At 47.7% G+C, this 23,470-nt stretch overlaps 1 protein-coding gene and 1 long non-coding RNA gene across 2 annotated transcripts; both read right to left on the bottom strand.

The window, feature by feature from the left end:
• Nucleotides 1-3,437: 3,437 nt before the first annotated feature.
• On the bottom strand, nt 3,438-4,093 carry LOC127296359 (uncharacterized). Its single transcript, XR_007848478.2, has 3 exons — nt 3,962-4,093; nt 3,789-3,845; nt 3,438-3,690 (listed from the first exon to the last, which is right to left on the bottom strand). It is a non-coding gene; the product is annotated as an uncharacterized lncRNA (long non-coding RNA).
• A 5,980-nt stretch (nt 4,094-10,073) lies between these two features.
• LOC127305669 (protein GRAVITROPIC IN THE LIGHT 1) lies at nt 10,074-12,137 on the bottom strand. The gene has a single exon (XM_051336182.1). The coding sequence runs from the start codon at nt 11,867-11,869 to the stop codon at nt 10,502-10,504; it is 1,368 nt and encodes a 455-aa protein (XP_051192142.1). The 5' UTR covers nt 11,870-12,137; the 3' UTR covers nt 10,074-10,501.
• Nucleotides 12,138-23,470: the final 11,333 nt, after the last annotated feature.

Genomic DNA, 23,470 nt, shown 5'->3' with positions numbered 1-23,470 from the left:
AATTGAGCTTGTTGAAAAAAATTACGCACAAGATGAATGTCCAAGACACGGACCAAATTGCATGTGGATGCTCCTTATCGCAAATCAGCAGAGGAGCAACAGCCTGTCCCAGGTATCATTGCAGCCGTCCGGGGAGAGCAGCAGCAGGTCGATCACCATCATTGTCGTTGCGATGGTGGCGCCGCATCTGGAGGATGCCCATACTTCTGCTGGAAGACGACGGATTCTGCTCCAAGGTGGATGCCGGTAGCCGCAGCTTGGGGTATTCTTTTTCGATTTCCTGCGGTCCGTCCCCACCAAAAAACTTAGCGAAAAATCGTCAAGATGGTACTCGTGGAAGAGTAGATCGGGGCGGGAAATCTTACGGATCGGAGGAGGAAGCCTCGTTGTGGTCGTCGTCGTTGAGGTGCCAGTGTCGGCGTCTGACCTATGGAAACCGGCGAGGGTAGTGGCGAGCTTAGAGGCTATGAACTGCGAAATCCTAGATTGACGTTTCCGTTATAATAGGGAGGATCAGGCACCTTAGAATCAGGAGGATCAGGCACCTGCAGGGCGAGGTGGTGCATGAATGCGGGCACTGGTAGTAGATAGAGTAGTTGAGAAAAGAATTTGTGAGGCGTGTGATGGGCCGAGGTTGTTCAGGCAGTTTTTGAGACGATGATCGGGATGATGCGCTCGGTTAATATGTTGCGTTGACTGAACAATGGATAGGTGCAGTGGCATTTGGAACGTTTATAATGTGAAGTGTGACATCACGAGATGTGTGACATCGGATCTTTCACATTTTGATCATTTTAGGAGTGGTATAGTATTTTTTTCAAGTTGCCTAATTGTAGGCACTAAAAATTAAAGTGATCAAAATGTTGAGGGAAACGAGAAATGGTCTCAATGTTTTGCGTAAGGTCTCAACTTCCATGTTACTCAATTAGCTTGCACAAACTTCTATTTTCCATGTTACTCAATTAATTACATGAGAAAGTAGGGCACAATGCAACAAGCACAAATATATATCTTATATTCTTCTTTCTCTTCATTCATTTGAAATTTGAAATGGTGGCACGTTTCTCACTTTTACATATGCAACCTTCTGCTTCCTCTTAAGAATAAAGGGATTATAATCTTGCATCTACAGGACTTGCTCAAATGACCTGGTCAACCCAACAAGAGCAAAATTTAGGTCTCATTTCACCATTCTGCGCATCAAAATTGTCGCCATGAGAACATACACTGGTGCTTCCTACTGTCCATCTCTCTGTTACCCCTGGCCAACTACACATGTGATTATGTGAAAGAAAATGATGCAATTAATCAACAACTAAAACTTGTGCGATGATTCGGAAAGAAACGGTACAGTTGACGGGTTGTGCTATTAGTATGCTAGCCCTCTCACCCCTTCAGAGTTTTCACATGGAAAGCACTTTGCTCTACTAAGCCAACATGACAAAGAATTATTTCAAATAGCACCAGTGACACCGCTCATTGTGATTACCTGAAGTAATAAATCATTATATTTATTTCTTTCATATAAGAATAGGATCCGCTTTGGCACCATGCTATTGTAAAGCATCAAGGAAAGCTTCGCTGCAGATTTAGATTGAGTGAGTTCATACAATATAGAAAATAACAATGTCCAGATTCCAGAAGTTCAGAGAGTGATATTAATGGCCGACTGACCTTCTAGGGTAGAGGTCGGGTTGGGGACGAACATTTGGGACAGAGGGCTGAAGGCGGTGGTGAACACTGGACCCCTCTTCTCCAAGCAGCATGCCAAACATCACGCACCCGATCCTTGAAGCGACCACCCCCAGTAAAATCGCAGCAAATAAATCCACAGAAATTTCGCATCCTTGATCACCAGCAGGAGTCTAAGAAAACCCCATCCAAAATCCCGACCGATTACATGTTCCCAATAGACACGATACCCCTGAGCCGCCATGTCTCATAGGTGGTCCGCTGCATAGATAGCGTCAACGCCGCCTCCTGCAAAGCTGGCAATCGTCATGAGCGTCGGTGAGTACACTGCCGGTTACCTACACAGGAGATGCCGTTGTAGGAGCAGCTATGCCACGAACCTAGCGATATTGACCAGCATCGACACCGAACCCAGCATCACCGCACCGCTCTGGCGTTCCAATAGTCGTCATCCCTGCCACGCCAGACACCACACCACTCTGGGGTTAACCATCACGTGCAGAGGCTTGACTGCGGCACAGATCGGGGCGTGGAGGCAGTGGTAAACCCTAGGAGGAGAAGGTTAGGCCTCACCGACGCAGGTGGTGGAGAGAGACGGAGGCGGGGAGTCAACACGAGTCGGTAGGTTGCGGCGGCCGGAGCTCCATGGGATGTGTCCCCCAACGCATGCGACCAAGAGGGAGCGTGGGGTCAGGAGGCTGCTCCGGCAGCGACGACGGCACAGTTCAAAGGACCAGCCTGGTCCTGTGCCACAGATCGAGCGAGATGGATGCTGCAGTTTCTGGATGGAAATTGGGGATGGCTCGTACCTGCTTTGGTCGAGCCCCTTTTTTCTCCCGCTGGGACGAGCGACGGGCAAACGAAAAGGGTGAAACACATTCTATCATAAAATGGAACCTGTAGCTAGATATGGATTTTGTTAGTTGTTGAGAATATCAAGGGGGTGGTTACGTTCTAGCTCATGTAGATGAGAACAAACGCATTTTTTTCTCACTTGGTTGCATGCATGGATAATTGTGGTTGTTAGATGGATCTTTTTTCCTCCAGGACGTGGGAGAGCATTTTTGTCTTTAAATGAAAATGTGACACCAGACATTCACCAGTTTGCTTTTAATAGTAAAGATTCTAAAAATTTCAAAATTCTTCACATTGTAACATTTTAAAAAATGAACATTTCAAAATCTAAATTGCTCTCAAAATTAATAAATATTTTAAAAATCTAGAATTCTAAAATCTGAACATTTTAAAGAAACCGAACTGAAAAGCTGGAAGAGAACAGAAACCAGACCAAAACCTGAAAAAAAAACCCCGTAAGAATCCATAAACCAGCGGCAACTGGGCTGGCCAAAGAGCTCATGCGGGGTGTGCGGCGTGGTGTTCCGTCGCGTTAAGCGGCATATAGGCTTATCCTAAATTCCCCTTGAAACTCAAAAGAGAAAACCAATGTGTAAATATTATTTCCTCAAAATAAAAAATGAAACGTCCCAATTTTGCGACGGGTTCTACTTCTTAGCTATGGCAACTTCCCCATTTTCCTAATAAAACAATGAATTTTTCCATCCACTACGGCAGCCGAAATCTGAACCAGACATTAGCTTGGGAATCCTGAAGACGACAACTCCATAGTTGCATATTAGGGCATGTGCAATGGTTGTAAGATACTTCGTATCTTAACGACTTAACCCCACCACCTAATCTAGATATATGATAATAAAATATGATGTATAATAATAAATTATTTTTTAATCTTTTCTTTACTAACTAGGCATGATGTACATTAGCCCATACCACACCCAATGAAACTTTGTTGTCATTGTGGGCACCCTTGATCCAGCTAGAAGCACACACCAACGCCTCCACCAACGCCGGCTTTAGAGAACTCCTATAGTCATTTCCATCATCGGATATCTCAATATGACCATCACCGAATCCATCTTCCTCGGACATGATATCATTCTTGTCATAAGAATTTTCTTCCTCATCGGACTCATCTACCGGCTGCACATAGGTTAGTCACAATCATTTCGGGACGGAGGAAGCACTATTTAATGTACAAAGGCAGAGAAATAATTTTGGAAATGGTGAAAGGAGAATACCACTACGGGAGAAGCTGCTGCTGTCCACTGTAGCATGATGGCAGAAAGTAACTACAACTACAAGAACCAGCAATATATTCAATTGACCATGGATAAAAACTACAACTACAACTACTGATTCATGACAAAAATCAACAGGGAAGCTTACTAGAAAAAACAGGAAAGAATCTTACCTTTGTTGCCTCTCGGTCGGTGGTGCCTAGTGCCTACTGCCGTGGTGGTCTGATGGTGATGGAGGACAAGAGGAGAGGCAGCAGGCGGAGGTTCCAGGTCCGGCCGGCGGATGGCCGGCGGGCAGAGAGCCGGCAGGCAGAGAGCCGGCAGGCGGAGGCCCCAGGTCAGGCTGGCGGGTGGCAGCCGCCGCCAACCCTAAGCAAGCACGACCACATCGCGCGTGTCCTAACCTTGGTCCTGCTGGTCGGAATCCATGGGAGGTCGACGGAGATGGAGGCTGTGGTGGCCGGCGGTAGGGGTGGTGGGTTGGCGGCGCCGGTGCGGTGCGGGTGTTGGCTGGCTGCTGGTTTCGTGGAGAGCAGAGACCAGAGAAGAAGACCGAAGGAAAATACGATGTGGAGGGGATTCGGTGATTTTGGGGATTTCGGTGGACGGCTCGTGAGCCGGTCGAGCCCACCGAACCGAGCCTCGAGCCTACTTTTCAGGTTTACATTTGGTGCAAGCCAAGCCTGGCTCGGCTCGATTTTCCTCGAGCCTTCACGAGCCGAGCCTCGAGCCGGCTCGGCTCGGCTCGATTCCACCCCTATAGGCATCATAAATATTCGGTGAGAGAGATTGTGCTAAAGGATCATGGTTTGTGCTATCGTGTAAGTGACACTCTTAAGATATCATAATTATACATTGCACTAGTTTACCTAGATCTTGGAAGGAGCCAAGTTCCCAAGGAGCGTGGCGCAAGCAGATCCGTTCACGGGATGCGACGCACAGAAATGGTACGCGTAAGGGCATCTCCAACCGCGCGACCCAAACCGTGCGCGCGTCCGTTTGAGTCGAGCCGGACAAAAACGCGGCCCAGCGCGGGGACGCACCGCAAAAGCGGACGGCCGCGGCGTCCGGAACGACGCAAACCCGGTCCAAATCTGGGCTAGGTTTGCGTGGCCGCGGATGGCACGCGCCGTCCGCTCGCGTCCGGGCGCTGGTCGCCTCGTCTCCCTGGGGCCCACCTGTCGGTGACCAGGGAGTATTTAATGGGGACTGGAGGGGATCTGGTCCTCCACTCCAGTCCCCACTTCACTCCCCGCAGCAAAACCGCCGCCATGGCCAAGCGACGGTTCGCTTCCGCCAACGACGACGAAGCGAGCAGCAGCCGCCGTCGCCCGCCGGCGCTGCGGGCTGCGGGAAGAAACCGAGGCGGCCTCCACATCGGAGAGGCCGCCCGCGGCGGTGCGGCATTGCCGCAACCGCCGCCTCTCCTGCTCGAGCCGAAGCCGGAGTCCTCGGAGGAGGACCCGGACCTCCGCGCCGCGCTCATGATCTCGGCGGCGGAGGAGGAGGCGAAATGGCCGCACCTCCATGCGGCCATTCGCACCTCCGAGATGGAGGAGGCGGCCCGGCGGGAGGCCGAGGAGGCGGAGGGCTGGGAGCTCTACGCCCAGGCCCTCCAGGCGCGACGGGAGGAGGAGGAGGCGGCGCGGCGGGAGGACGAGCAGCGGCGCCGCGCCGACGAGCAGCGGCGGCGCCAGAGGCCAGGCGTCGCGCCCGGCAGAGAGGCAGCCGCCTCGGGGAGGAGGCGCTGCTCCGTGCGCCGCCACAGCCTCGGGTGGCTCCGGACCCCCACTCGCCGTGGGAGGAGGCCCTGTGGTCTCCGTGGCCGGAGTCCCCGGCGCGGTCGAGCCACAACAGCGCCTCGCCGCCCGGGGACGTTGTCCACGATGACGACGTCGCCGACGACGCCCACAGGGGCTAGGCGGCGCACCGGCGGCCACCGCGCCGCCGACCAAACCCTAATAGAGGGTTTTTATATTAGTTTAAATTTAAAAGCCCATATAGGGGCTTCTTTTGTTAGTTTTATTTGCCCAAAATAGGGCTATGTACAAATTTGCCCAAAATAGGGCATATGTTCAATGAAATTTCGTTTAAATTCGCATTTTTGTTTTGTTTTCGTGTTTCTCCGGTTATGCGATGCGTCCGCGCGTTGGGCGCAGCGCGCGACCCAAACGGACACGCGGACGCGGGCCGCTGTCCGCGTGTCCGCTCGGCCACCCAAACGGCCCAAACCGGACAGCTCAGCGCGTCCGTTTGGGTCGCGCGGTTGGAGATGCCCTAATGCTGCATTGCTACAGGAGTATTGCATTTGATGATGAGGACCCAGAGGCCACAGCCCTACCGACACGCCGGAGTACAAGTTCTCCCAACGGCTGCACGCCGGAGTGCCTTGCCAGACTGCCACAGCCACAGCCACAAGCGAGTGCACCTCTGGCTGGCTGGCAGGCACAGGCAGACAGGCAGACGACCAGAATATACTCGCCCGAGCAAAGCAGCAACTGAACTGAGAGCATCTCCAGTCGCGTCCCCCAAAGCGTCCCCCAAAGGGATTTTGGGGCGCGCCGGACAAAAAAAAGCGTTCCAGCCGCGTCCCCCAAAGCCCATTTTTGTCCCCTATACGGTGTCCGGCGCCCCAAGCCCGTCCCCGTCCCACAGGGGACGCTCCGGGGACGTCGGACACAACGAAAAGCGAGGCCAACCGACGCGGGGCCGACCCTTCAGCGGCACAGGGAAAATTCGTCTCACACTCCCTCCAAATCCCGCCGCTCCCGCCAAATCGCGCCTATACCGCCGCGCACAGGCCTCCCAAAACATATCCCGCCGCCGATTCATTTCTCCTATCCCGCCGATTTCTTTCTCCCTCCCGCCGTCCACCCGCCGCCGCTACCCTCTCCCCATTCCATGGCGCCGCCGACAGCCCCCAAAAAGATGGCGAAGAAAGCGGCCAACAAGCCGCCGGGCAATGCGACGATAGGGGCGAAAGCGCCGTTCGCGAAGCCGCGGAAGGCGCCGGCTGCGAAGAAGAATCCTGAAGGAATGACCGAAGATCAATGGCAGCAAGATTGCCTGCGCCGGAAGCTCTCGACGGCGGAGCGGAAAGGACGGAGGGCGGTGGAGCTGGAGAAGAAGGCTCAGGCGGCGCGCCAGCACCAGCACGTAATGGCCGGGTGTATCGCCGCCACCAACGCGAGCCCATGGAGTACGTCCATGCCGGTGTACGTTCCCGGAGTGATCTCTCCGTCGCAAGCCGCCTTCTACAACGACGGCCCCTCCGCCACTCCCGGGTGCGTGACGCCTAACTTGTCGCCGCACTACCAGGATGCGCTGCCGCACGGCGGCTTCAACCCCAACAACCTCTACTCCCCGGCGTACGAGCAGCGCGAGCCAGGACCCGGTCCGGACGGCGACCCTTTCACTGGCCGCAGGGGTCCGCTCGAATACGACGGCGCCGGTGCTGAGGAGGACGACGGGGTTGAGGAGGAGGACGACGAGGAAGAGGAGGGGGTGGAGGACGACGAGGAGGACGACGATGAGGACGAAGAGGGCGGCGACGAAGAGGACGACGAGGGTGCCGGTGACGATGATCTCGTGGAGGTAGACGCGGACGGCGTGAGGACGAAGAAGAAGAAGAAGAAGAAGAAGAAGGCGTCGGGCACACGAGGCCCGAAGTGGACGCCTCTGGAAGATCTTTGTCTGTGCGAGTCGTGGGCGACGGTGAGCCATGACTCCATCATCGGCGCCAACCAAAAAGGCGGGAAGTATTGGGCGAGGATCAAGGCCGAGTTCGATGAGCGCAAGCTCATCAACAGCGACTACAACAAAGTGACAATGAAGAGGAGCCAGAAGGCAATGTCGACGCGATGGGCCATCATCCAGGCGTCGGTGAACTCCTTCCATGGGTACCATCAGGACTTAGAGACCAGAGGCGACAGCGGCGCCGACGTCGCCCAACTGGTACGACTGTTTCTTTCATAATCTGTAGCGCCTACATTGTGTTCGATGAAATGACTCTGCTTCCTTTGGTTAGTTTGATAGGGCCATGGAGGTTTACGCGAGGAATTCAGATGGGCATAAGCCGTTCGCGCTGATGCATTGCTATGGCAAGCTCAAAATGAATGAGAAATGGCGGCTGACGCGCTTGTCGCTGTCCAAGGGAAGGACGCCATTGATCTGGACGCGCCGCTGGCAACTTCGACAGGGCGTCCTACTGGCAACAAGGCTGCCAAGGCCGCCTTGGCCGACGCTGCGTCGTCTGAGAAGACGCAGGCGTCGATCACGAAATGCCTCGCCGACGTCTCCTCGACCTTTATCTCCCGCGACAAGAAGGCCGACCAAAGGTGGGCCGAGCTGCTCAAGAGGCAAGAGGAGAAGCTGGAGCTCAAGAAACGCAGGGACGACATGTCCCTGCTGAGAACGTCGACAGAGGGAATGTCTCCCCGGACGCGAGCGGCGCACAACTTCTTCAAAGGCCAGATCCTCGACGACATCGAAGCCAAAATGGCGGCGGCGGACGCGGCGGCCCTGGCAGCGGCATCGGCATCGGCGGCGTGGCGGCAGCAGCAAGAGCAGGCGACGCGTCTTCTACTGCTACACCTGCGTCGGCCTCCGCGTCGGCGACGGAGCAGACGCACCATGCACAGGAACAGGCAGATCGCGACGAGGTCGTCGTGCTCGACGGGCCTGCGTCGACTCAGGACACGACGCCGTCGACCAACCCCTTCCCCTTCTTCTAATTTGCATGCACCACCGGTCTGTAATATGATCGCGCGCCCAGTACTTTGATCGATCGCCGCTACTCTGATCGCGACGAATCGGCGGGAACGATCTCTTTTGAATGCATCTATTTGAATTTCTGATTGGGGGCGGCGTTTGGGGGACGCGGCTGGGGAGCGACGTCCCCCAAACGCGGCAAGAACAAAACACGTCCCCCAAACGCTCGATCCGGCGCGGTTTGGGGGACGCGACTGGAGATGCTCTGAGCTTGCTGAATGCTGAAGGAAGAAGCCGTGGCCGCGCTGTAACCTGTCAAGGAAGCACGATAAGAATCAGGAACCCATCATCTCTTCCTTTATCATTGCATTGCGAGGTCAAAACACCTTCAGAAAAAAAGTGCAGCCGGAGAGAATCAGTGCACGCGCCCGGCTGCTTCTGCCACCGCTGCCAGCTCCTAGACTAAACCCGAAGCAACGAACATACTATACCAGCCAGCCCCACTCTCAAGAAGAAGGTAAGTGGTCACTGCTCGCCGCCGTAGGTGACAACCTGGAGTTTGGTCTGGACATCCTATTGACCCGTCCGGAATCATAAGTGGCCACTTAATGCCGCTTAGCTGCACGAGCACGAAATGTTTTCAGCTGAAAAGATGATGGATTGCTATACTAGCTCTGGATGCCAAACGGCTGGATGATTGGAGTAAGTTGACAAATTTCCCCATGAGCAAACGGGAAGATGTGCCGAAGGCAGAAAGTGTGTGAGCTACTCTACCTGAATCATGAATGGATCCCAACTAACTTAAGCACACGTTCCTTAATCAAGCATGTACTGAACAGAAAGACAGTGAACAGCAGTTGCAAACTAGGATCAACTCTTGCCATCATGACTCAAGATGCTGAAAGAGGTGTGAGCGATACCAGGGTAAAATTCACAGAAAGCAGGATGCAGTAAACTGACCTTTGATTTTACTGAACCAAGCTTAGAGATCCAGGAAGACAAAATCATAGATATACATTTACACAATCGAATCGAACTACAGGCCGATAAGCTACGGAAGATTAGAAATGTAGCAGCAGTAACTCTTTGGCAGTGTTAGAACGCACCTCTCTGGATCTCACGACCTTTGTCCAACACCACAAAATCATGAACACTCCCTTCTACACAACCCAAAACTAGAACACCAAAAAGATATAAATAGCTCTAGGTAAAATTTCGCAGAAGACGGAATGCGATAAACTTAGCAGTGGATTTTACTAAACCAAGCCAGAGATTTACGCAGACGAAATCAAAAGTCAAGCTGTGAAACGTTTATCAGTGAAGAGAAGTGATAGGAGAGAGCTACTAGCTCTGAATGACAGCAGATGGATTATGGGAGTATAAGTTGACAAAATTACGAGAAGATGCCCTGAAGGCGGAAAGCGTGTCAACTACCTGAATCATGGATCCCAACTAACTTAAGCACACCATCATTGATTAAGCATGCACTGAAGTGCAAGCTAACATGCACTCTTGCCTTGACACAAGATGCTGAACAAGCTGTGAATGATGACAGACATTTCACAGAAGACGGGATGCAGTAAACTGACCAGTGGTTTCACTGAACCAAACTAGAGGTTTACGCACACAAAATCATGGGTATACATTTACAAAAACAATACAACTACAGACCCCATAAATTACCCAAGATTATATAAGTAGGCAACTCTTTGACAGTGTTAGACCACAACTCTCTGACCCACGACATTTATACAACACTACAACATCACGAACACTCACTTCTACACAGGCCAAAACTAGAACACAAAAAAGATAAATAGCTTTCTTTCTACTCCTCATCGAGTAGCAACTTTGATTCAGAGGGATTATCTCAGGCACACCGATCTTCGGGTTGCCTTTACACACAACCTCCTTCTGTTTCCCAAATGTACAGTTTCCTTTATAACTATACTGTTTCATTTCATTTGAATCTATAATACCTTCATCCTTCTCCATGGAGCTAGCTAGGACTCAAGGTACACCCTACATTGGATCACCGTCCCGCCGAGCCGGAAGCCGGGCACCACCGTGAACCCAACCTTGGGCCGCACCGTCTTCCCGACCTCTTTGCTCGCCGAAAACGCCTTCGGCCGCACGATGCTCTCCATGTACACCGACGAGTACTCCGCGCCCCGGCTCACCTGGAATATGCCGACCGCAGGGTCATACGCCCATGCCAGTCTGTGGAGTGTCCATATTGAGCTTGCCATTGTGATGAACATCTCATAGAGTGGACCAACAGTAGCCATCACCGGCAACGCCCCGCAGTCTGAATTCCCAAACAAGGAGGACTCCAAGCCTGGATGGATGAGCTGCTTGTACTTCCGATCACAGAATTGGGCGAACTGGCAGTCTGGGCTTGAGCTCATGAGCTCCATGGGGTCTGCATCAGAGTGCTCGATGAATTGCTGCAACGATTCATTCCTACGGATCGCGAGCTCAATTCCTTCAACGGCTGAAGCATCGCTTGTGCCGCCGAATTGGTAGGAGTCGAATCCGTCGAACATGGACAGGCAGACGCGGGAGAGGAGCGCGTAGCGGCAGTGGCCTTGCTTGGAGTAGGCAACCCCAGGGTAGGCGGCCGCCGCGGCGTCGGCCAGGTCCCATCCGGCGCACCGGAGGAGGTCGGCGAGCGCGCGGGTGAAGCGGTGCGCGACGCGGAGCGCGTCGCGCAGGACGGAGTCGAAGACGCTCGCGGAGAGCATGGCGCCCAGGGCGTCCCCGCCGCCGGCGCCCGGCTGCGGCGCGAGGGCGCGGTCGAGGCGGCCGGCGAGGCGCGCGTTGCCGTCGGCCAGCGCGGCGTGCTCCCAGCGCAGCGAGGCGGCCGCGGCGTCCTTGGCGTCGAGCGCGGCCTGGAGGCGGTTCACCACGGCGTCAAAGGACCGCAGCAGCGCCTGGTTCTCGCGGACCTGGTCCTCGAGGTGGGCGGTGAGCGCAAGGGACCCGTCGTCCGCCGGCGCGCCCCCCGACGCCAGCCGCTTCAGCTCGGACAGGCGCCGGAGGTGCGAGACCGCGAGGGCGTCGGCGGCGGCCGCCGCATCCGGCAGGAACGGCGTGTGCGCCGCCTGCAGGTGCAGGTACGCCGCTTGGAAGGACGAGACGGTCGCGAGCGCCGCGGCGGCGGCGGCGGCGGCCTCTTCCCCGGACGCCGACCCGTTCTCCCCGTCCCCGCCGGCAGGGCTAGGGTTGTGCGGGTCGGGTTTGAGCACGAACACCCGCTGGCCAGCGAGGACGCCGCCCTCCCCAGCCGCAGCGTACTCGTCCTCCTCGTCCTCCTCGGCGAAGAACTCGATGGTCTTGGTCTTGAACGCGAGCGCGAACTTCTGGAGCATGGCTGCGCGAATCGCGGGCACGCCGACCCCCAAATGTCGCCGGCGGCGGGATCAGCCGTGCGAATTGCGGATTTGCGGGGCGGGGGACGCGGTGGGCGAGTGAGAAGTGGGGGGAATGGTGGGGGCGGTGGAATGGAATGGAGCGGAGGTGGGGGATCTGGAGAGGAAAAAGGAGCAAGCTTGTCTACTCTCCGTCGAGACTGGAGTAGGAATTCCTTGGCTCGGTTCTGGAGTAGGAGGGTGGGTGTTTGTTGCAAAAGATGCTTCTACGCTCGTGATGAAGCTTGTGATTTTGTACTACTTGTCTTTAAGAAACCAAGGAGCATAGTCATTGTTAGTTATAGTTTACTAATGGTACTAACCTTTGATTGCTAAGATCTCAATTACTACTAGTACTATGATCTTGATACTGCTACTAGTATTTTCCAAAACCCTACTGGCACTAATACTGCTTCATGTGAAAGAAAAAAACTTCTCCATGTGAAATTTGCTTTCCAAAAATGTTTCGGTCACGTAAGCTTGACATCTCTTTCCTTGCATTGTTATCGGAAAACAATGTGGATAATGTACAATCTCTCCAAAATCTATACATGCTCCGTGAGCGCTACTATGACAAAAGAATAACCAAGTACTTTCTCTTCGTAAGAAAGGTACACCCACCAATAAACACATCAAGGGGGGCGAACCCTATCACTTTCAATATCATGCTTTCTTCTCCTTTTGTTGTAGAGATCTGTTAGGGTCTAAGGTCGGTATGCTTTACCGACGGTGAAGATTTGGTACCTAAACTGTGGTGAGTGATCTCTCATGGTGGTTGCTTTGAGCATATCTTCATAGTTCGACTTGTAACCTCCCTAAAGCATACACTTGTAGCAAGGCATTTAAGCAACACTATGAGGGATATAAGGGCCACCGGTACTCAAAAAGGGAGGGTCATGCCCTAGAATTTGGTACTAGGCTAGACCGGTTTGTGGTTTGCTGGTATTGTGTGGAAACAATGTTAGGAAACACGTATAGAGGGAAGGTAATAGATCATACCCTCGTAGATCAATCTATAGCGAAAGTTGTCAATGACGAGGTTGATGAAGTCATGAGTCGATCTCCGCAAGTAGACTCATTTAGTCGCGAGGAGATGCATTATTCCTCGAACTATGAACCGCTCCCACGAACAAGTGTTGCACATGATCACCCCCATAGTATCGACATATCAGAAGTATGATCACCAATCGACATATCAAGGGGGCATACACTTGTAGCAAGGCATTCTAGCGACACGACAAGGGGCGGGAGGGGCCACCAGTAGTCAACGAGGAGGGGGTGATGCCCTCGAATCTAGTACAACGGTAGATCGGGTTGTGGGGGGGGGGGGGTAGGGCAATGCTACAAAGTTGTTGTGTGCATCCTAGGCGATGAATCGGTATTCTCGTCCTTCTTCAAACAAATTTCTCATATGATTTTGACTCTAGCTATCATATGGCTTTATCATGCAAGATCGACTAGTTTGGTTTTTCTAGGTCACGCTTGAAGCTTACAGGTGTGATCCTCTACGCATGAGCATGTGTTTATCACTAGAGATGTTGGATAACATCACTAACAGATTCAACAATGAGTAGGCGCTCTCTTCTAGTGAAACCCATGGTCCACACTTTATTAGCTAGATTGGCTAATATCCTCATCCATGTGTCATTCCTATGTCGAGGGTGTTGGTTCTAGAAAAATTGTTGGTTGGATTTGAAGCCATTGTTGTACCAGAAGTTATTCGTTCTTGAAGGTGTTGTCTAGCTAGGATCAATGTGCTTTCTACTAGTCCCGACCCGTGACATTGTTTGTTTTGGTGTGAAATACATCTAGGATCCCTAGAGGGGTATTTGATGATTCGACACAAGGCGATTCGGGAACTAATCATTCTGTGATTCTAGTACACAATGATCGTAACACAGTTAGTGAATCACGTTAACATCTTATTGGTCATGGAAATTATAAATAGTGAATCAATGCTTGTTGAACCTTTAGAAAGTTGGAAAATGTATAAAATCCTATGAAATATAATTTTACTCTTCGTTCATAGGTATACCGTACTATTTAAGAGGGGCACTTGGAAATGCATACAAAAAGGGATCCCCGGAAAACATTCACAAAGTTTTCCTTCAAATCCAATAAAATCTCCAAATTCAATCTTTTTAGACATGTTCGGTACCTCCCGATGGTTTCACCATGGTACCTTCAATCATATGGCATGTTGTTGATGTGTCTCTATTTCTATCGGCAATACATAGTAAGGTGTACTCAGTTGGAATGGGCGGGAGGGGTTGGCTGGAAGCCACCACGCTATGGAAGCGTCTGCTGTACTCAGTTGGAATGGGGGTACTCTATCTAGTTAATTCTAGGGTACTCACAACTCAATTTCATCCAATACCTCGGAGGCGGACACTTTACAATTTATTGTCAAAACACAAATATCAGGGTGTGTTGTTTGGCCCGAAGCCTCTTCAGTGATACTTGACAACCACTACCAAGTGTTCACATCTTTTTGGCATAAAGTAGTGATAATACGAAATAGCACCTTCGAGAGGTCTTGTGTCTTCACATTCGGGCGAAAACTAGTTTTAGACGTGTTTTGTTTAAGTGGGTACCAGCCAATATTTTGACGCGGTACCTCTGAGATCTAGTTTGCCCACTCAGAATTTCAAAGTTATGCACATGTCTGGAACCTTCAAGTTATACCATTTGGTCATATTTCTACCTTTGCAATAGCAATTGACCCCCAAGGCAGAAGTTGGACTTTTTGGAGTGTTTTTCACAAAGAAAATACACGTATTCTTGACTATACCCTTTGCTCGACCTCTCATATACCTAGATCTAATGTTAAACTTCGTTCTTGGGCAACCTAAGATGCCTTTAAAGCCGATTGCTTTGTGATATATTTGTGAGGCCTACATGATCCAAGTGACTAGCCTTGTGTTCTTACTTCTTGAAGGGTGTTGGCTTCCTAACTGATCTGAGACTCACTTGGAAACCTTTGTGGTGGTTTGTGAAGGAGCCAAGAGTTTTTGAAGGCCGGTGATAACCTACTTCATGTGAAGATCTCTTCTTAGTGTTTGGGTATTAAGTGTACCAACTCCAGAAGTAAGTTGTTCTTTGTGTCCTTTGAACTTGGACGTGGGATATCACCAACTATATGAACATTGGGATACATCCTCATGTTTTGTGATCCCTTTACCTTCGTCATTAACTATCAATATACTTTTCCAGAAATTTATGTTTGTAGAATTGCATGTGTAGGTTTTTTTTATACTAGCATAGCAAACAAGCTATAAAATTGCCAACTTTCTTTAGGATTTTTATCATTGCCTATTCACCCCATCTAGTCGACCAAAACAATCTTTCGTGTGGATATTAGCGCCAATTGATGGGATCATGTTAATACAAAGGAGAATAAGTTTGTTTTGAGGTAAGTGATACGTCTCCGACGTATCGATAATTTCTTATGTTCCATGCCACATTATTGATGTTATCTACATGTTTTATGCACACTTTATGTCATATTCGTGCATTTTCTGGAACTAACCTATTAACAAGATGCCGAAGTGCCAGTTCCTGTTTTCTGCTGTTTTTGGTTTCAGAAATCCTAGTAACGAAATATTCTCGGAATCGGACGAAATCAACGCCCAGGTTCCTATTTTACCCGGAAGCATCCAGAACACACGAGAACCGCCAGAGAAGGGAGGCAGGGCCACCACACCACACCCCGGTGCGGCCTAGGGGGGGGGGCGCGCCCCCCTAGGGTGTGGGCCCCCCTTCGACCTTCCTGCGCCGCCTCTCCGCCTATAAAAAGCCCCTGGATCAGAAAACCCTACATCAATTGACGAAACCCACGAAAACCTTCCAGAGCCGCCGCCATCGCGAAGCCAAGATCTGGGGGACAGGATCTCTGTTCCGGCACCCTGCCGGAGCGGGGAAGTGCCCCCGGAAGGCTTCTCCATCGACACCGCTGCCATCTCCACCGCCATCTTCATCACCGCTGCTGCTCCCATGAGGAGGGAGTAGTTCTCCATCGAGGCTCGGGGCTGTACCGGTAGCTATGTGGTTCATCTCTCTCCTATGTACCTCAATACAATGATCTCATGAGCTGCTTTACATGATTGAGATTCATATGAGTTTGTATCACAATTTATCTATGTGCTACTCTAGCAAAGTTATTAAAGTAGTTCTATTCCTCCTGCACGTGTGTAAAGGTGACAGTGTGTGCACCGTGTTAGTACTTGGTTTATGCTATGATCATAATCTCTTGTAGATTGCGAAGTTAACTATTGCTATGATAATATTGATGTGATCTATTCCTCCTACATATGCATGAAGGTGACAGTGTGCATGCTATGTTAGTACTTGGTTTAGTCTATTGATCTATCTTACACTATAAGGTTACTTAAACATGAGCATTATTGTGGAGCTTGTTAACTCCGGCACTGAGGGTTCGTGTAATCCTACGCAATGTGTTCATCATCCAACAAAAGTGTAGAGTATGCATTTATCTATTCTGTTATGTGATCAATGTTGAGAGTGTCCACTAGTGAAAGTGTAATCCCTAGGCCTTGTTCCTAAATACTGCTATCGCTGCTTGTTTCTTGTTTCTTTGCGTTACTACTGCTGCAATACCACCACCATCAACTACACGCCCGCAAGCTATTTTCTGGCACCGTTGCTACTGCTTATATATATTCATACCACCTGTATTTCACTATCTCTTCGCCGAACTAGTGCACCTATTTGGTGTGTTGGGGACACAAGAGACTTCTTGCTTTGTGGTTGCAGGGTTGCATGAGAGGGATATCTTTGACCTCTTCCTCCCTGAGTTCGATAAACCTTGGGTATCCACTTAAGGGAAAACTTGCTGCTGTTCTACAAACCTCTGCTCTTGGAGCCCCAACACTGTCTACAGGAAAGGAGGGGGAACGTAGACATCAAGCACTTTTCTGGCGCCGTTGCCGGGGACCAGAAAGCTACACAACAGGGATTTCCTCCCTCATCAACCCCGCGCCAGTCCTGGACAGCATCAAGTATTTTCTGGCGCCGTTGCCGGGGAGGAAAGGTAAAAGGTACTCACACTCCGGATCCCGGCTACTAAGCTATTTCCCGGCGCTGTAAGTACTCGAAGCTATTTCCTTTAGATCCTGCAATTGCATCTTTTTGTTTCTTGTTTACACTAGTTTGGCATAATGGACAAGAATGAGCTTCTATTTCTGTTTCCTGATTTAAAACATGGATTGTTTGATGCGAAAATTAAAAAACCTATGAAATGTTATTTGCATGCTGGTAGTAATATTAGTATGAACGCTTTGAACACCATTGTTGATAATGATATAGAAAGTTCTAAGCTTGGGGAAGCTGGTTTTGATGAGCATGATCTTTTTAGTCCCCCAAGAATTGAGGAGAAAATTTACTTTGATGATACTTTGCCTCCTATTTATGATGATTATAATGATAGTAGTCTTTTGTTACCGCCTGTTATGGAGGATAAATTTGATTATGATTACAATATGCCTCCTATATTTGATGATGAGAATAATAATGATAGCTACTTTGTTGAATTTGCTCCCACTACAACTAATAAAATTGATTATGCTTATGTGGAGAGTAATAATTTTATGCATGAGACTCATGATAAGAATGTTTCATTTGATAGTTATATTGTTGAGTTTGCTCATGATGCTACTGAAAGTTATTATGAGAGAGGAAAATATGGTTGTAGAAATTTTCATGTTACTAAAATGCCTCTCTATGTGCTGAAATTTTTGAAGCTACACTTGTTTTATCTTCCTATGCTTGTTACTTTGCTCTTCATGAACTTGTTTATTTACAAGATTCCTTTGCATAGGAAGCATGTTAGACTTAAATGTGTTTTGAATTTGCCTCTTGATGCTCTCTTTTTCTTCAAATACTATTTCTTGCGAGTGCATCATTAAAACTGCTGAGCCCATCTTAATGGCTATAAAGAAAGAACTTCTTGGGAGATAACCCATGTGTTATTTTGCTACAGTACTTTGTTTTATATTTGTGTCTTGGAAGTTGTTTACTACTGTAGCAACCTCTCCTTATCTTAGTTTTGTGTTTTGTTGTGCCAAGTTAAGCCGTTGATAGAAAAGTAAGTACTAGATTTGGATTACTGCGCAGTTCCAGATTTCTTTGCTGTCACGAATCTGGGTCCACCTCCCTGTAGGTAGCTCAGAAAATTAAGCCAATTTACGTGCATGATCCTCAGATATGTACGCAACTTTCATTCAATTTGAGCATTTTCATTTGAGCAAGTCTGGTGCCATTTTAAAATTCGTCAATACGAACTGTTCTGTTTTGACAGATTCTGCCTTTTATTTCGCATTGCCTCTTTTGCTATGTTGGATGAATTTCTTTGATCCACTAATGTCCAGTAGCATTATGCAATGTCTAGAAGTGTTAAGAATGATTGTGTCACCTCTGAATATGTTAATTTTTATTGTGCACTAACCCTCTAATGAGTTGTTTCGAGTTTGGTGTGGAGGAAGTTTTCAAGGATCAAGAGAGGAGTATGATGCAACATGATCAAGGAGAGTGAAAACTCTAAGCTTGGGGATGCCCCGGTGGTTCACCCCTGCATATATCAAGAAGACTCAAGCGTCTAAGCTTGGGGATGCCCAAGGCATCCCCTTCTTCATCGACAAATTATCAGGTTCCTCCCCTGAAACTATATTTTTATTCCATCACATCTTATGTGCTTTTTCTTGGAGCGTCGGTTTGTTTTTGTTTTTGTTTTGTTTGAATAAAATGGATCCTAGCATTCACTTTATGGGAGAGAGACACGCTCCGCTGTAGCATATGGACAAGTATGTCCTTGGTTTCTACTCATAGTATTCATGGCGAAGTTTCTCCTTCGTTAAATTGTTATATGGTTGGAATTGGAAAATGATACATGTAGTAATTGCTATTAATGTCTTGGGTAATGTGATACTTGGCAATTGTTGTGCTCATGATTAAGCTCTTGCATCATATGCTTTGCACCCATTAATGAAGAAATACATAGAGCATGCTAAAATTTGGTTTGCATATTTGGTTTCTCTAAGGTCTAGATAATTTCTAGTATTGAGTTTGAACAACAAGGAAGACGGTGTAGAGTCTTATAATGTTTTCAATATGTCTTTTATGTGAGTTTTGCTGCACCAGTTCATCCTTGTGTTTGTTTCAAATAAGCCTTGCTAGCCTAAACCTTGTATCGAGAGGGAATACTTCTCATGCATCCAAAATACTTGAGCCAACCACTATGCCATTTGTGTCCACCATACCTACCTACTACATGGTATTTCCTGCCATTCCAAAGTAAATTGCTTGAGTGCTACCTTTAAACAATTCAAAATTTATCACCTCTGATTTGTGTCAATGTTTTATAGCTCATGAGGAAGTATGTGGTGTTTATCTTTCAATCTTGTTGGGCAACTTTCACCAATGGACTAGTGGCTTCATCCGCTTATCCAATAATTTTGCAAAAAGAGCTGGCAATGGGATTCCCAGTCCCAAATTAATTAACAAAAATAGACACTCCTCCATGGTATGTGATTGTTGGACGGCACCCGAAGGATTCGGTTAGCCATGGCTTGTGTAAGCAAAGGTTGGGAGGAGTGTCATCATAATAAAACTAAAATAAAAAGGCACTCCTTCATGGTATGAGATTGTTGGCGGTGCACCCGAGGATTCGGTTAGCCATGGTTTGTGAAAGAAAGGTTGGAAGGAGTGCCATCCAAAAATAAAATAAAATGGGAGCCGCTCTTTGAAGGTTTGTCTGGCAAGGGGGTTAGAGTACCCGCTACCATTCGTTGACAACAACATACACCTCTTAAAACTTTATTTTTATGCTCTCTTTATGTTTTCAAAATAGAAGCTCTAGCACAAATATAGCAATCGATGCTTTCCTCTTTGAAGGACCATTCTTTTACTTTCAATGTTGAGTCAGTTCACCTATTTCTCTCCACCTCAAGAAGCAAACACTTGTGTGAACTGTGCATTGATTCTTACATACTTGCTTATTGCATTTGTTATATTGCTTTGCATTGACAACTATCCATGAGATATACATGTTACAAGTTGAAAGCAACCGCTGAAACTTAATCTTCCATTGTGTTGCTTCAATGTCTTTACTTTGAATTATTGCTTTATGAGTTAACTCTTATGCAAGACTTATTGATGCTTGTCTTGAAGTACTATTCATGAAAAGTCTTTGCTTTATGATTCACTTGTTTACTCATGTCATATACATTGTTTTGATCGCTGCATTCACTACATATGCTTTACAAATAGTATGATCAAGATTATGATGGCATGTCACTCCAGAAATTATCTGTGTTATCGTTTTACCTGCTCGGGACGAGCAGAACTAAGCTTGGGGATGCTGATACGTCTCCGACGTATCGATAATTTCTTATGTTCCATGCCACATTATTGATGTTATCTACATGTTTTATGCACACTTTATGTCATATTCGTGCATTTTCTGGAACTAACCTATTAACAAGATGCCGAAGTGCCAGTTCCAGTTTTCTGCTGTTTTTGGTTTCAGAAATCCTAGTAACGAAATATTCTCGGAATCGGACGAAATCAACGCCCAGGTTCCTATTTTACCCGGAAGCATCCAGAACACACGAGAACCGCCAGAGAAGGGAGGCAGGGCCACCACACCACACCCCGGCGCGGCCTAGGGGGGGGGCGCGCCCCCCTAGGGTGTGGGCCCCCCTTCGACCTTCCTGCGCCGCCTCTCCGCCTATAAAAAGCCCCTGGATCAGAAAACCCTACATCAATTGACGAAACCCACGAAAACCTTCCAGAGCCGCCGCCATCGCGAAGCCAAGATGCGGGGACAGGATCTCTGTTCCGGCACCCTGCCGGAGCGGGGAAGTGCCCCCGGAAGGCTTCTCCATCGACACCGCTGCCATCTCCACCGCCATCTTCATCACCGCTGCTGCTCCCATGAGGAGGGAGTAGTTCTCCATCGAGGCTCGGGGCTGTACCGGTAGCTATGTGGTTCATCTCTCTCCTATGTACCTCAATACAATGATCTCATGAGCTGCTTTACATGATTGAGATTCATATGAGTTTGTATCACAATTTATCTATGTGCTACTCTAGCAAAGTTATTAAAGTAGTTCTATTCCTCCTGCACGTGTGTAAAGGTGACAGTGTGTGCACCGTGTTAGTACTTGGTTTATGCTATGATCATGATCTCTTGTAGATTGCGAAGTTAACTATTGCTATGATAATATTGATGTGATCTATTCCTCCTACATATGCATGAAGGTGACAGTGTGCATGCTATGTTAGTACTTGGTTTAGTCTATTGATCTATCTTACACTATAAGGTTACTTAAACATGAGCATTATTGTGGAGCTTGTTAACTCCGGCACTGAGGGTTCGTGTAATCCTACGCAATGTGTTCATCATCCAACAAAAGTGTAGAGTATGCATTTATCTATTCTGTTATGTGATCAATGTTGAGAGTGTCCACTAGTGAAAGTGTAATCCCTAGGCCTTGTTCCTAAATACTGCTATCGCTGCTTGTTTACTGTTTTACTGCGTTACTACTGCTGCAATACCACCACCATCAACTACACGCCCGCAAGCTATTTTCTGGCACCGTTGCTACTGCTTATATATATTCATACCACCTGTATTTCACTATCTCTTCGCCGAACTAGTGCACCTATTTGGTGTGTTGGGGACACAAGAGACTTCTTGCTTTGTGGTTGCAGGGTTGCATGAGAGGGATATCTTTGACCTCTTCCTCCCTGAGTTCGATAAACCTTGGGTATCCACTTAAGGGAAAACTTGCTGCTGTTCTACAAACCTCTGCTCTTGGAGGCCCAACACTGTCTACAGGAAAGGAGGGGGAACGTAGACATCAGTAAGTGGTGGGTTTCAAAATGATTTCATCAACATGATATATTTTTTGGTGTTTTGAATTTAATTTTTACATAACAATTGGTTATTCCTGACACAATCTTTTGCAAAATAATTTTTTGTGTGTATCCGAGTATGAAGAGTCCATGATGCATGTCCTTTCTCTAGAACCAATAACTTCTGTTTTCGAGAAATAAACGTATGTATGTGACGGGGTGTTTTGTTATTTTCTCCTATTTTTGTTTTGCTTCTATTGGCAACAAGGATCTATGTTAAAGTTAGATAGTTAAGAATTCCATGTTTAGAGCTCTTTTGATTTGCATCATTTGTAAAGCACGATAAATATAAAAATACATGACTATATTATAATGCATTTTCAAGTCCATATGGCTAGAGAGCTATAGGAATAAAACCAAAGAGTATTTCATAGACCATGAGAAAATTAAAGAAACAGTAGCAAGAAATTTGTGACTTAAATTATTGGTTAGTCAATGGTAGGAGAAGCTACTCTATGCACAAACTATAAGCGTTGACTCACCAAGAGAAATGCACAATGAATATGGGCCTAGCCCCACATTACCAGCTCAAAAAGTGGCTCAAGATATCAATTGACATTGGGTAGATTCACTTAGCATCCATATAGCGGTTGCTACATTGACCCCCGTGGTTGTATTAAGTTTCATGCACCAACCGGTAAAATCACAAGTCTAAACTGATGGAGAAGGTTGGACAACCCATATAAGTGGAGACTACAATCCAAGACCTTTTTTCCAAATACCAATTAAGTCCCATGCAGCAACCAAATAGATCCATATGTCTAAATTAGTAGACTAGGTTGGTGCATAAACTTAATATATGGTATCAAATTAGAGTTCTTGAGTTCATGTATAGTCTTCAAGCATAATTAGAGATGACTATTCCTTTAGTCCACTCATAATCCTACAAGAGCAACTAGTCATCTCCTAATAGATAAGTATGGCATTTCACGACATTGAAAGGGCATCAGATAATAACGAGACATAAATATCATTGGACATTATAACTAATTTATATAACACACACACGCGCGCGCAAGTACGTGCACACACACACCTTATATTTATTTAAACACATAAAATCGCTTGTGAAAACACGATCGACTTCACTATCGTAAATCAAGATTTCTTCTCATTGTTAATAATCATGATTTAATTCTTGTCTCTACTATTCACATTACCACTCTCGATGTTAGTTTGATATCAGGTTTTCCTGAAATTTTAAAAAATATTATAAAGATCAAGCACAAAATGATATAGGAATCAACAATTTGAGTGATCTAAAAAATCCAGCACCAAAGGCTTATTTGATTAAAAGGAAATCCACATGATCTAGATTTGAATCCTGAACGTTTTTTTTCCTAAAGATTGTTTGATCATAGTATTTCAATCCTTGAATTGTTTCCAAGAATTCTATGCACTCTATTTTGGAGAAAAAATAATCCTCTCAAACCTCTTGGTGCAATGTATCTATTTTGTGCGTTGTGTAAAACATGCTCTATGCTAATTCACATAGTTTTGCAAACATATACTCACTCTTCTCCAATATGTAAGACATGGTTGACTTGATACGGTGTTTGATGCATGACCTTGACCACTAATATTTATTAGAGAATGTATATGTCGTACCGTTGCATTTTGTTTTGTGAA

This window comes from Lolium perenne, chromosome 1 (assembly GCF_019359855.2).
Source record: "Lolium perenne isolate Kyuss_39 chromosome 1, Kyuss_2.0, whole genome shotgun sequence".
NCBI lineage: Eukaryota > Viridiplantae > Streptophyta > Magnoliopsida > Poales > Poaceae > Lolium > Lolium perenne.
This window is presented reverse-complemented; position numbering and strand designations above follow the sequence as displayed.